This window comes from Castor canadensis, chromosome 11 (genome assembly GCF_047511655.1).
Source record: "Castor canadensis chromosome 11, mCasCan1.hap1v2, whole genome shotgun sequence".
Lineage (NCBI taxonomy): Eukaryota > Metazoa > Chordata > Mammalia > Rodentia > Castoridae > Castor > Castor canadensis.
The window spans coordinates 38,708,587-38,721,627 of NC_133396.1; the positions used below are offsets into that span (position 1 = coordinate 38,708,587).

General features: G+C 43.2%; 1 protein-coding gene and 1 pseudogene across 1 annotated transcript in view; one reads left to right on the forward strand and one right to left on the reverse strand.

Annotated features, from left to right (window-relative positions):
- Positions 1-4,869: 4,869 nt before the first annotated feature.
- On the reverse strand, positions 4,870-5,744 carry LOC141413785 (large ribosomal subunit protein P1 pseudogene; annotated as a pseudogene).
- The window catches only part of LOC109683315 (uncharacterized), a 60,480-nt gene continuing 53,050 nt past the window's right edge, over positions 5,612-13,041 (forward strand). Inside the window, exons 1-2 of the mRNA XM_074044750.1 lie at positions 5,612-5,617; positions 6,992-7,928. Of these exons, the coding sequence (XP_073900851.1) occupies positions 5,612-5,617; positions 6,992-7,928 (943 nt within the window). The remainder of the gene's footprint in view (positions 5,618-6,991; positions 7,929-13,041) is intronic.

The following is a 13,041-nucleotide window of genomic DNA, read 5'->3' on the forward strand; positions in this document are numbered from 1 at the left end:
CTTAAATGTATAAACAAATTTTAACCATAAATAACTAAATGACATTTTAGTCATATTTAACTGGTTATCAGAAGTGAAGGCAAGCTGGGCAGGGTGGTTCGTGTGTGTAACCTCAGCTACGCAGGAGATAGAAATCAGGAGACTCATGTTTCAAGCCCAGACCCTGCAAAAAAGTTAGTGAGACCCCCATCTCTACAAATAAGCCAGGTATAGTAGTACATGCTACATACAATTCCAACTATGAAGGAGGTGTAGGAAGGAGGGTGGGTTTTGAAGCTGGTCTGAGCAAAAACCACAAGCTCCTATCAGAAAAAGCAAAAAGGCCTAGAGGCATGGCTCAAATGGTAGATTCTTGCCTAGCAAGTACAAGCCCTGAGTTCAAACCCCAGTACCACCAAAAAAAAAAAAGAACGGAAGAAAGAAAGAAAATGACATTTTAAGCATAAATATAACAAAGAAAATTTCAAGAGGTTTTTATTTGTTTTTCTTATTTGTTTTGTTGTATTAAGGATCAAACTCAGGGTCTTGGGTAAGCTAGACAAGTGTTCTGACATTAAGCTACATCCCCAGCCCTGGGAACACAGTACACTGTAACCCATGTTTTCCTGTAATATTTAAAAAGCTATCCATTTACTATTATAAACAGTGCTGGCTAGGGATGTAAGCCAGTGGTAGAGTGCTTGCTTAGAGTGCATGCATGAGATCCTGGGTTTTATTTTCAGCACTGTAAAACACAAACCAAAATAAAACAACAATAAAAAAACCCATTGTGGAATAGAATCTTAGAGTTATCAACAATGCTGCTGCGAGAATGCTTGCATGTGTACTTTTTGCAAAGATGCTTGTATGGTAAATTGCTAGCAGTGACGTTTCTAGATCAAAGAACAGTTGATATGGACTATAATAGAAATATCTAATTATATCCTCTGAATTGAGAGTGCTTGTCTCCCACACCTTTCCCAGTCCTGCATACCTTCAGCCTTGAAAGGTTTTTTGTTAATCTGATAGATGAGAAAAATCTCAGTACTTTTTTGTGCAATTATGTTTCTCCTCATAATTTTAGCTCTTTAATCCACCTGCCATTTTATTTCAAATGTGGTATGAGTTAAGGACTTTAACTTTTCTTTTCTTCTTAAATACAGTATTGTCCCAACAAATGGATAGGCAGTTTTCCTAACATCAGTTAGTCATTTCCCCAATTATTCAAAATGCTGCAGCATAACTGTGTATATTCCTTCACATGTACACTGACATGTACTCTCTGTTCCATCAATCCATTTGTTCATTTCTGTTAGTGACAACTTTTATACAATATTTCAATATCTGTAAGGCAACTAACCACCTTTCTGCCCCCACCAATAACAGCTGGGCTACTGTTACCCACTTTCTGTTCCAGATTAATTTTAGAATTAACTTGGCAAATAAAAAACAAAACAAAACTTGGAAGTAAAAACTAAATCCAATTGAGAGTTTGGTTAAAATTATAGTACATTTGTAGACTAATTTGAGACAAACTGAGTTTTCTTATCGAGGATCATGATATGATTTCATATTTATTCAGAGGCCTTTTTTTCCTTTAGTAAAGTTTCATAGCTCCCTCCATATCAATTTTACACATTTCTTGCTAAGTAATAATCAATTCACTTAATTTTATCAGAGTATACAATAATGAACAAGGGAAGTTCCCTTTTCTCATGGAGCCTATATTCTACTTACTTATTTCTTTTTTTTATTTTCGACTTATTTGGCAGTTTTCAGAGCCTTGCACTTGCTAGGCAGATACTTTACCACTTGAGCCACACCTCCAGCTCCCCTCTTTTTTTTTATTCCTGTATTTTTCAGATAGGGTCTTGAGTCCTTGTCCAGGGTTGGTCTCTGGCTACAATCCTCCTACCTATGCCTCCCACTGTAGCAGATGCACAATGCTTCTAGGTCAGGCTTGTTGGTTGAGATGGGAGCTTGCTAACTTTTTGCGTGGGCTGTCTTTGAACCATGATCCTTTGGATCTCTACCTTCCAAGTAGCTGGGATTACTCATTGAGTCTATATTCTATTTGGGGAAGACAGACAATAAATAAACAAAAAAGAACTGATAGTGAGGACTGGGGAAATGGCTCAAGTTGTAGATCACCTGCCTAGCAAACGTAAGGCTGTGAGTTCAAAGCCTAGTACCACAGAAAGAATAAAATTCCTTTTGCTGGGTGCTGGTGGCTCATGCCTATAATCCCAGCTACTCAGGAGGCAGAGATCAGGAGGATCACAGTTTGAAGCCAGCCCAGGCAAATAGTTCATGAGAACCTATGTCAAAAATAACTATCACAAAAAGGGCTGGCAGAGTGGCTCAAGGTGAAGGCCCTGAGTTCAAGCCCCAGTACTGAAAAAAAAAAAAAACCAAAAAAGAACAGATAGTGAGAAGTTCTGTGTAGAGAGTTAAAATGGGATTATGTGATAGAGATGTTGGGTAGCTATTTTAGATGGGATAGTTAGAAAAATCTCTTAATACTTAAAACAAATCAGAATAGCCAGAAGAAAAAGCCAAGAGCCCCAAGACTCATAAGAGCTTTGAAAGTTCAAGGAACAGCAAGAGAGCCAGTGTGGCTAGAGGGTAGTGGGCAAGGAAGGAAACCTGTTATGAAATAGTGTTAGACAAACATTTAGGGGCCAAATAGATTATTCAGGCCTTCATAAGGAGTTTTATATTGTTTTAAGTGTGATGGGAAATCAGGGAGTGTTTTGAGTAAGGGAATTATTTGCTCTGATTTATGGTTTCCACAAGATCACTGTAGTAGCTAGTAGAACAAGGAAGGATTGAGGAGGGGAAAGAGTGAAAGACAGTAAACTTGTAAGGAGGCTAGCTAGTGTTGTGATCCAGGTAAGAGGTAACAGTGCTTGCACTGGAGTAGCAGTGGTGGAGGTTGTGAGAAGTGGTGGGGTCAGTATTGATGTTGAACAGTTATTCACAAAGATTGGCTGATGACTTAGGGTAGAAAGTTGGTGGGGAGAGGGACAAGAGAGTGAAGAGAATACAGACTAGCTCCTATGTTTTTTGGCTAGAATCGTGTGGTAGATGGTGATGCAGTTTACTTGTATGGGTAATACTGAGGATGGAGGAGGCCATGTTAAGATGAAATGCACATTAGACATCTTGGAACTATCAAGTACACAGTATATAGAGTATGAGATTCAGGGTGAAGTTCAGGACTGGAACATGAATTTGGGAGTCTTCAGCAGATAGTTTTTAGAATCCTGGTCTTATATGAAGTCACTCAGGGAGAATGTATAAGTAGAGAAGAGAGCCCAGGACAAAGTCGTGGGGTCACTCTCAACAATCTGAGGTCTGACTGAGAAGAAAATAGCAAAGGAAAATGAGAAACAGCAGTCAGACAGTAAGATAAGAAGAAAACCGGGAAAGCATGGTCTCTTAGAAGCCAAGAAGTGATAGTTTCAAGAAGGAAACAATGGTTTGATGTACTATTAAATTTCAAGAAGGAAGCAAGGGTTCTGCTTACTACTTCACCTAGAACAAAATAGGAACAGAAAAGTTATCATTAGCTTTGGAAACAGAGAGGTCTGGTTATATAATGAAAGGAGTCTTAGTAGTATGAAGAAATTGGTTGCCCAATTGGGTTTAGGAGAAATTATGATATAGGAATTGGAAATCACATTTAAATGTATTTTTGTTGGAGCTGGGCACCAGTGGCTCAAGCCTATAATACTAGATATTTAGGAGGTTGAGATCAGGAGGATCACAGTTTGAGGCCAGTCCAGGCAAATAGTTTATGAGACCCCATTCAAAATAACCAGAGCAAAATGGACTGGAGGTGTGGCTCAAGTGATAGAGTCCCTGCTTTGCAAGCACAAAACTGTGAGTTCAAACCCCAGTCCTCCCATAAAATTTTTGTTGTTGTTGTGAAGGAGAGAAGAGAAATCAAGTAGTATAAAAAAGGTAGGTTTTTTGGGGTATTAGAAATCAGACCCTGCACAAGTGGAGATGACCCAGTAGGAAATGAGTAATTGACTGAGACTCCCATCTCAACCAATAAGAGTTGTGTGTGGCAACACTTCTGTCATCTCAACTACACAGGAAGTATAAATAGGATGATTGTGGTCCAAGATGGCTTGGTCCTCAATTCGAGACCCTATCAGAAAATAACTAAAGCAAAGGGGTTTAGGTGTGGCTTTAGTGGTAGAGTGTCTGCCTACCAAGCACAAGGCACAGAGTTCAAAATCCATACCAGAGGGAGAGACAGAGAGAGAGAGAGAGAGAGAGAGAGAGAGAGAGAGAGAGAGAAATTGAAAAGGCAGGAGCAAGAAAGGCTAATTGTTGATGCAAAGTACTTGAAAAGATGGGAGGAGAAAAGTATCTAGAACACAAATGATGAGGTTACCATGTTTTTTCCCTCTCTTGTGGTGCCTGTCACTCTTGTGGTGCTAGGCAAATGCTCTACCACTGAGCAACACCCAGTGAGGGTTACCTTTGATAGTAGCAAAACCACCTCACTAGGAGGATGAAGAACTGTGAAGCCACGGTGTCATATAGAGAATGTGACTAATATTTTGAAGAATAAAATTGCTGAGATGTGACGAGATGGTCTGGGGACTAGCTTGCCTAACATTCATGAAGTCCCAGGTTCACTATGGCAACACACATACACATGCATACGCACACTCTTGCGCACACACACACACACACACACACACACACACACTATGACAAGAGTAGTTAGTGGCAGAAAAGGAAACAGTAAGCCATGTGCAAATGAAGAGAATGTGATTAATGATCAGTGGGTGATGCCGTTTTCCAGTAGTGACAATTCACATTAACTTTAAAAGAACTTGAAGGTTTATTTTTTTTTTCAGAGTTCAGCTTTTTATTAACATGTTACAAAAGAGGTTTATTCAAAAAGACCAAAGTCATCATCAGACTCTTCTTTTTGTGCTTCCACTTTCTTCTCCTTAGCTAGAGTGGCAGCGGTGGAGGGGGCAGGACCTCCTGCTGGAGTAGTAGCAGCTGATGGTGAGTCCACTAATGCCTACATTTGCCGAGGAGGCTCCCGATGTTGACAATGGCCAAGGCCTTTGTAAATAAATAGTCCAGGCCAAAATGGTTCAACATTCACACCAGCTGCCTTAAAGGAGGGTATTGATCTTACCCTCCGTGATGGTCACCTCAGCCTCCTGCAGGATAAGGGCAGAGTAGACGCAGGCCAGCTTGGAGACACAGGCCATGGTGCAGACTGCCTGGCTAATGAAGTGAGGCCTCACTCAACTGCAGCTGATGAGCGCGAACTTGAGTTCCGAGGGAAGACGAAAGAAAGGTGATAGATCTGGAGACAGCATGAGGAACAGGCCATACGGTAAGAATACTTGTGAAAGGATGTGCTTGAATGGTTGCAAGGGATGTAGTTTTCTCAGGTGATAAAGTAGTTTCAGTTGCAAGGGGAAGTTGACAGGAACACTGAGAGAAGAGCTTGAGAATAAAGGGGACATGGTTGGTGAGAGATGAAATGGTCAGTGAAGAGTAGGATACAGAATGAGAGTAATGGAAGTAGAGTTTAGAACCTAGAGATTAGCTGGGGTAATGATAGATGATTTGCAGACTACTAGTTGAGATGGAGGTAAAAAGGATTGTAAAATGTAATGGAATTATTCTTCAGTAGTTATAAAATATGGCCTATAGAGTTGTTAGATTTGATAATAGGGTTTGATAATGTTGGGGAGGGGATGGGGGGGTGCAGAAGTGGGAGGTGTTGGGGGGGAGTGGCCTAAACAATGTATACATATGTGAGCAAATGCAAAAACGATTAAAAAAAAAAAAAGCTGGGATTTTCTTTTTGTTGTTTTTTTGAGACAGGGTATCACCATATGTCCCAGGCTGATCTTAAACTTCCAAGCCTCCTGCTTCAGCCTCCTGAGTGCTGGGATTATAGACCTGCCCCATGTATCTGGCCTCAAGCTGCTATTTTTTTCCAAACATTTTATCATTCTGGGACTAGTGTATTTTGGGTAGGAAATATCTTTGAGTACATTTTCATTTAATTAATCTGTTTTCTATATTTTCTTAGAATGATTTTATATACATATTTTTTGATATTATTTTGACATCTAGTGATGCCAGAAAATAGTGTTGTGTATTAGGAGATGATGGGACCCTGCACAGGGACTTGTAGGGGAGGAGAGAGTTTGGCCTCATCTCCCTTATTTATGTTTATTATGAGAATTTTCTACTGCATTTCCGGTGCCCTGTTTATATGTACATTTCCCCCATTCCCAATTTAGTATCATTCCATTTGAAAATCTCAAAGACTGTACAGGAAAGAGCTCACAGGAGCGGTGGTGAACTGAGCAAACACGGAAGAGTAAATTTTAAACCGATTTACTGCAAAAAACGTTTGGTACTGAGAGCATATTAGCCTGCCCACTCGGAGGTTCATTTGAATTCGGAGGAAACCCGCGCAAACGTTTTAGCGCTGGAATTGTGACCTACTGGGCAAGGCGGAGGGCAGTAACACCAAGTCGTTAGAGCACACGAGGTCTTAGCAGGTTTTGCAACCTGCTGTGCATCCAGAGCAAGTCGGGGAGAGCATTATGTTGAACGAAAGCGGGAGAGCTCTGTTAAGAACAAGTTACACTCAGCGCTCCTAAGTCAAGTCTGACATAACATAGTGGGAAACGGCACCGCGCAGTTGATGGTGCAGGTCCCAAGTTTTCTTAACTAAACTGAACACTGCCTCCCGCAATTCCCAGCTTATGGGTGCACACTTTTCCCAGCCTGCTCACAAACGCTCTTTGCAGGGAAGTTTCCCGCCATTTTACTACAAGGAGTAGAAGTTCAAATCCTAGCCTCCACCCTCCTCCCCCACTTTCTACACTCGTGGAAGGCCCGAGCTTGCAACGCCAGCAGGTGGACAAAAAGGGCAGGAGACAGCACTGCCGTCCAGGGGACTGAGCAAAGAAGGCGCGACTAACCACGGTGCTTGGCAAGTGCTCAGCAACTGCGGAGAGGCCGGAGCGCGCAAAAACAGGCGGCAAGAAGGAAACCAACAGCGCAGTGCACGGGCCAAACGCCCGCCACCGGAGGAGGGAGAGCCGGCTTCCAGGAGGAGCCAGGGCTGGGGGTGGAGGGCGGGTGCGCTCCGCTCGACTCCGGATTGGTCGATTCCGGGGAGCCGCGTGACGTCAGCGGGGGAGAACGACTGATTTGTGTGGTGGGCCAGGACAGGCGGGGGGAGCTCTCTGCGCAGGCGCAGCTCGGCTTCTCTCTCCCCAGCGCTCCGGCCCTGCTCTCGCGGACAAGTCCAGACATCGCGCGCCCCCCCGCACCCCACTCCGGGACCGCCCCCTGCTCCCTCTCCGCGTCGAAGATAAACAATAGTTGGCCGGCGAGCGGCGAGTGTGCCTCCCGCCGCCGGATTCGGCGGGCTGCGTGGGACCGGCGGGATCCCAGCCAGCCGGCCATGGCGGGGCTGTACTCGTTGGGAGTGAGCGTCTTCTCCGACCAGGGCGGGAGGAAGTACATGGAGGACGTTACCCAGATCGTGGTGGAGCCCGAGCCGACGGCAGAAGAAAAGCCGTCGCCGCGGCGGGCGCTTACTCAGTCGTCGCCTCCGCCGCGGTCCCCGTCCTCTCTTCCTGGTGGTGGAGTGTCGGGGAAAGGCCCGGCGGCGACAGCCCGCGACACCCGTGACCCTTCTCCGGACGCCGGGGCCTCGGCGGGAGCCGGCCGCTGCTGTCGCCGCCGCTCCTCCGTGGCCTTCTTCGCCGTGTGCGACGGGCACGGCGGGCGGGAGGCGGCACAGTTTGCCCGGGAGCACTTATGGGGTTTCATCAAGAAGCAGAAGGGTTTCACCTCGTCAGAACCCGCCAGGGTTTGCGCTGCGATCCGCAAAGGCTTCCTCGCTTGTCACCTGGCCATGTGGAAGGAACTGGGTAAGTTCCCCGGCTAGTTTGGCGCCCTCCTCTTTTTTTTTTTCTTCTTCCAGGCAGTTTAGGGCTTTTATGGCATCAGCAGCGCATGGGCCCCCGGCACCGAGAGCACTCGCAGTAAAGTGATGCGAACAGTGGCGGTCAGGGTCGAGGTTCGGGCATCCCAAGTGGCCTTGGAAAAGACGGTTGCTGTCTCCCAGCAACCGCCCCTCGCTTTACTTCCACCCTCCAAGGATCAGGGGAGCAGTCCTCTTCCCCTCCGCGGGTTCACCTTGGTGGCAGCCAGTAACAGAATTTTTGAAACCCGGCGCCAGTTCCACCAAAAGATACCTTGAAGAGACGTTGGTTCCTACGTGGGCAGGGCGGAGGAAGCGGGAGAGGACAAAAATTGGCGTGTTCCTTTCGCATCTGTCATCCTTTTGCTCTTGGAGGACCTGTCCGTCTCGGTTGCCTCCTACCGGTGGCGTCAGTTGTCCAAATTGAGAACTAGAATTGGAGTTAAGCGTTAGCTTGTTTCGAAGAACTGAGATGTAATCATCTCGCAACTTAAAGTCTTGGAAGGGATTCTGTAGTGGCGATCATGTTTTAGAATCACCAGCTTGAACTGCTTATGAAAAACAAAAGCACGGGTCGTGTCGGTAAACTGGCCACACGGTAGGGGGTGTGAAATTCTGCTAGGGCTTTTTTGTTTTGGTGGTGTTTGCCTTAGATAGTTGCCTTCGAATAGCTCCCAAAAGTTCCTAGTTAAAAGCATTTACAAGTTGTAAATGCCCACTAAAGTAGCAAAAGGTATGACATTAGTGTATGCTGAAAGGAAATAGATTTCTAAAAATTCGGTGAAGTTGTAGTTTCATCTACATTTTGAATGTTTTGTAAGGCAGCGAGTATTTCTGTAAGCAACATACATTATAATACAGGATTATAGTTGCTTACACCTTTGTAAGAAGCGATGCTCTTCTGTCATTAAAATGACCTTTGTTGATGGTAGCATAATAAAGTTGTTTTATTTTCAGTAGAGGGATAGAGACAGAGAAAACAGTGTCACAGATTTGTAAAATACAGGAGATTTTTAGAAAGGTATTGTCATAGAGTTGTACAGGAACTGGTTTCCGAGTCTGTTTTCCATTTGCTTGGCTTTTTGCCAAGAGGTATTTGATTGACTAAAGACCCAACCACTAGGCCTTTAGAGGCGGTTCCCATCCAATCCCAGGGGCCCATATTATGAATTTATTTTTTTTTTGTGTGGGCAGAGTAGCGCTGAAAACACTGTAGTATATTCTAGAAATATATCACTGAAGAGGAACTAAAAGTGGACAGCAAGGCAACAAGATAGAGGAATGTGAGACACAAAGAACTATTTAGAGGCCTGTTTATTTTGCAGTACACTTTGAGCAATATGAATTTGCAGTATGTTTGAACTTTAAGAATTAAAAAAACCTTTAAGATTTGAACTTTATTGCTTGGCCCACCCCTCCCCTCCCCTTTTTTTTTTAAATAAATTTTCTTGTGAGAATTAAACCCAGCGTCTCTCATGTGCTAATTACGTGCTACACCATGTACACCCCCAGCTCCTTGAACATGTTTTTAAATAAAGCTGGGGGCATGCTGTTAAATTCGAGGTTTTTTTTTTTTTTTTACACATACTTTTCAAGTCAAGCTTTCATTCTTTTTCGTGTGGGGGGGGCGGGGCGGAGCTGGAGTTTGAACTCAGGTTTTCACACTTGCAAAGCAGAAGCTCTTCCACCTGAGTACTGAGTCACATCCACAGTCTATTTTGCGCTGGTTATTTTGGAGATGGACAAACTCTCCCAGCCCCCCTAGCCCCCCAACCCCACACACTGGTCTTTAACCACTATTCTCCTGATCTCAGCCTCCCAGGTAGCTAGGATTACAGTGAGCCACTGGTTCCTGCAAACTTTCATTCTTAATCATGGTTTAAAATAGAGCCTTATGCCTAGACACATATGTTAAAGTTTACTTTGTATCACAGCTGAACCTAAGACTTCATACTCACACTTGAATAGAATAAAAGAATATTCTGAGTTTCTAAGAGTCTAGAAATGGGAAATACAAATTTAAAAAGATTTCAGTTCCCAGTCTGTTTTCAGCTTCTCATTTTCTATAAAATAAGGGTGAGCTGTGCAGTTCGTAATCTACAATCAAATCCTTTCCAGTCCAAATTCAGTCTCCCCATTCATATTAATCATGTTTTTATCAGATTAGTGTACTTAACTTTTGTTTTCTTTTCCAGGGCACATTAAAATGTTCCATTTTCTTGCATTCCTACCCCCCATAAAACCTGACAAACAGATTTATCAGACAGACTCCAAAGTCAGTGTTCTTCTATGGAGACTTCAGTTTCTGGTGCTAGGGATTGAACCCAGGACCTCACACATGCTAAGCACCTGCTCTACCACTGAGCCACTACCTCAGACCCCTGTCTCTTTAAATTATTAAGGGCTCCAAAGAGCTTCTGTTTAGGTGGGCTACATGTACCAATACTTAACGATATGAGAAAATTTAAAAATACCCTACTTAAAATAATAACTCATAGGTAAGCATATGTTTCATTAAAAATCACTTTTTCCCCCAAAAAATATTAGTGAGAAGAGTAGCGTTGCTTTATATTTTTGCAAATGTCTTTTAAGGTCTAGCTTAAAAGAAGATCGCTAAATTCTGTTTGTGCACTCAGTCTTGTGCTATTTGGTTAAAGTGCATAAAGAAAAGGCACCTCACCCAGATGTAGTAGGAAAAAGGAATACATTTATTAGCCTGTTGAATATTCTGCACCAAAGTGATAGCTCCTTAAGGTTGGTTGAAGTGGAATCTGAAACTTCATTCATGAACTTCTTGTACTCAAGATTCATTGGTCTCCTGAACTTTGATAGAATCTTTTACCCATGTGTGATTTTGACAGGGTGCATCAGTCATTTGCAAAATAATGGTGCACTGAGTTATGAATGTATTCTGAATATTGGTGCATTACATTATATAATGTAAAAAAAATCACATTTGTTAATATCGTTGATACCATCAGAAAGTCTTTATTGAGGAGCTTTTGAGTTCACTGTGCTGGATATGCATATTCCAAAATTGATTTTTTTCAAGCAATAATTAGAAATTTATCATTGGCAAGAAATACTGTCAGTTGTTTCTCTTGAAGCAAAAAGCTCGCTTTGCTTTGAAGAAAATGTATACCAAGTCTTACTAATGTTTGTTAGTCTTTTTTTGGGAATACCAGGGTTTAAACTGAGGACCTCCTGCTCTACCACTTGAGCAACCAACACCCTTTTTTTTTTTTTTTCACAGTACTGGGGCTTGAACTCAGGGCCTTCACCTTGAGCCACTCTACCAGTCCTATCTTTGTGAAGGGTTTTTCAAAATAGGGTCTCGTGGAACTGTTTGTCCAGGCTGACTTTGAACCACAGTCCTCCTGATCTCTGCCTCCTGAGGAGCTAGGATTACAGGCAGAAGCCACCAGTGCCCAGCTCCTTTTTTTTTTTTTTTTTTGAGATAGTTTTGCTCTATAACCCAGGCTGGCCTCTAACTCACAGTCCTCTTTCCTTTACCTCCCTGAGTGCTAGGTTTAGAAGTATGAGCCACAATACTGTCTTTTTTTTTTTTTTTGGCGGGATTGGAGTTTGAACTCAGGGCTTCACACTTGCAAAGCAGGTGCTGTACTACTTGAGCCACACCTCCAGTTCATTTTGCTCTGGTTATTTTGGAGATGGGAGTTCTCCTGAACTATTTGCAAGGGCTGGCCTGGAACCAAGATCCTCCTGATCTCAGCCTCTCAAGTAGCTAGGATTACAGGCATGAGCTACCAATGCCTGTTTGTGTTTTTTAAACTGTCAGTGAGGTGCCTATGACAAATACAATGACTGCTTAGCTCAGTTGTGTGCCATTGCCATGATTCCTGCAAAGGCACTAGCAGCTTTACCAACTATTGCTTTTGTACCATCAGTGAAAATGCAAACACAGTGAAAAGGGCAAATGAACTCTCAGAATTATTGTGGAACCCCCCTGATCCCACAGACCACTTGAAAACCAGTATGCTATGATGTCCGCCTCTCAGCTAGAGCTTGAGGTCTTTGGGAGCAAAGATAATTGCCTTACTCATCTTTTTTTTTTTTTTTAAACTGGTTAACTTTTTTTTTTTTCATTTTTCTTTTATTATTCATATGTGCATACAAGGCTTGGTTCATTTCTCCCCCCTGCCCCCACCCCCTCCCTTACCACCCACTCTGCCCCCTCCCTCTCCCCCCCCTCAATACCCAGCAGAAACTATTTTGCCCTTATTTCTAATTTTGTTGTAGAGAGAGTATAAGCAATAATAGGAAGGAACAAGGGTTTTTGCTGGTTGAGATAAGGATAGCTATACAGGGCATTGACTCACGTTGATTTCCTGTGCGTGGGTGTTACCTTCTAGGTTAATTCTTTTTGATCTCACCTTTTCTCTAGTTCCTGGTCCCCTTTTCCTATTGGCCTCAGTTGCTTTTAAGGTATCTGCTTTAGTTTCTCTGTGTTAAGGGCAACAAATGCTAGCTAATTTTTTAGGTGTCTTACCTATCCTCACCCCTTCCTTGTGTGCTCTCGCTTTTATCATGTGCTCATAGTCCAATCCCCTTGTTGTGTTTGCCCTTGATCTAATGTCTGCATATGAGGGAGAACATACGATTTTTGGTCTTTTGGGCCAGGCTAACCTCACTCAGAATGATGTTCTCCAATTCCATCCATTTACCAGCGAATGATAACATTTCGTTCTTCTTCATGGCTGCATAAAATTCCATTGTGTATAGATACCACATTTTCTTAATCCATTCGTCAGTGGTGGGGCATCTTGGCTGTTTCCATAACTTGGCTATTGTGAATAGTGCCGCAATAAACATGGGTGTGCAGGTGCCTCTGGAGTAACCTGTGTCACAGTCTTTTGGGTATATCCCAAGGACATGGTGTTTTATGATGAGCTTGGCACAGTAGGGATGGGCAGAGGCCATGGGTAGGACCTGTGAGGTAATTGCCCTATGCTTCAGAAGGGGCCTTGTAAAAAAGAAAAAAAAAAAAAAAAAAAAAAGGAAGGGGCCTTGTAGGCAGCAGTTTTTCTGCACATCAGGGT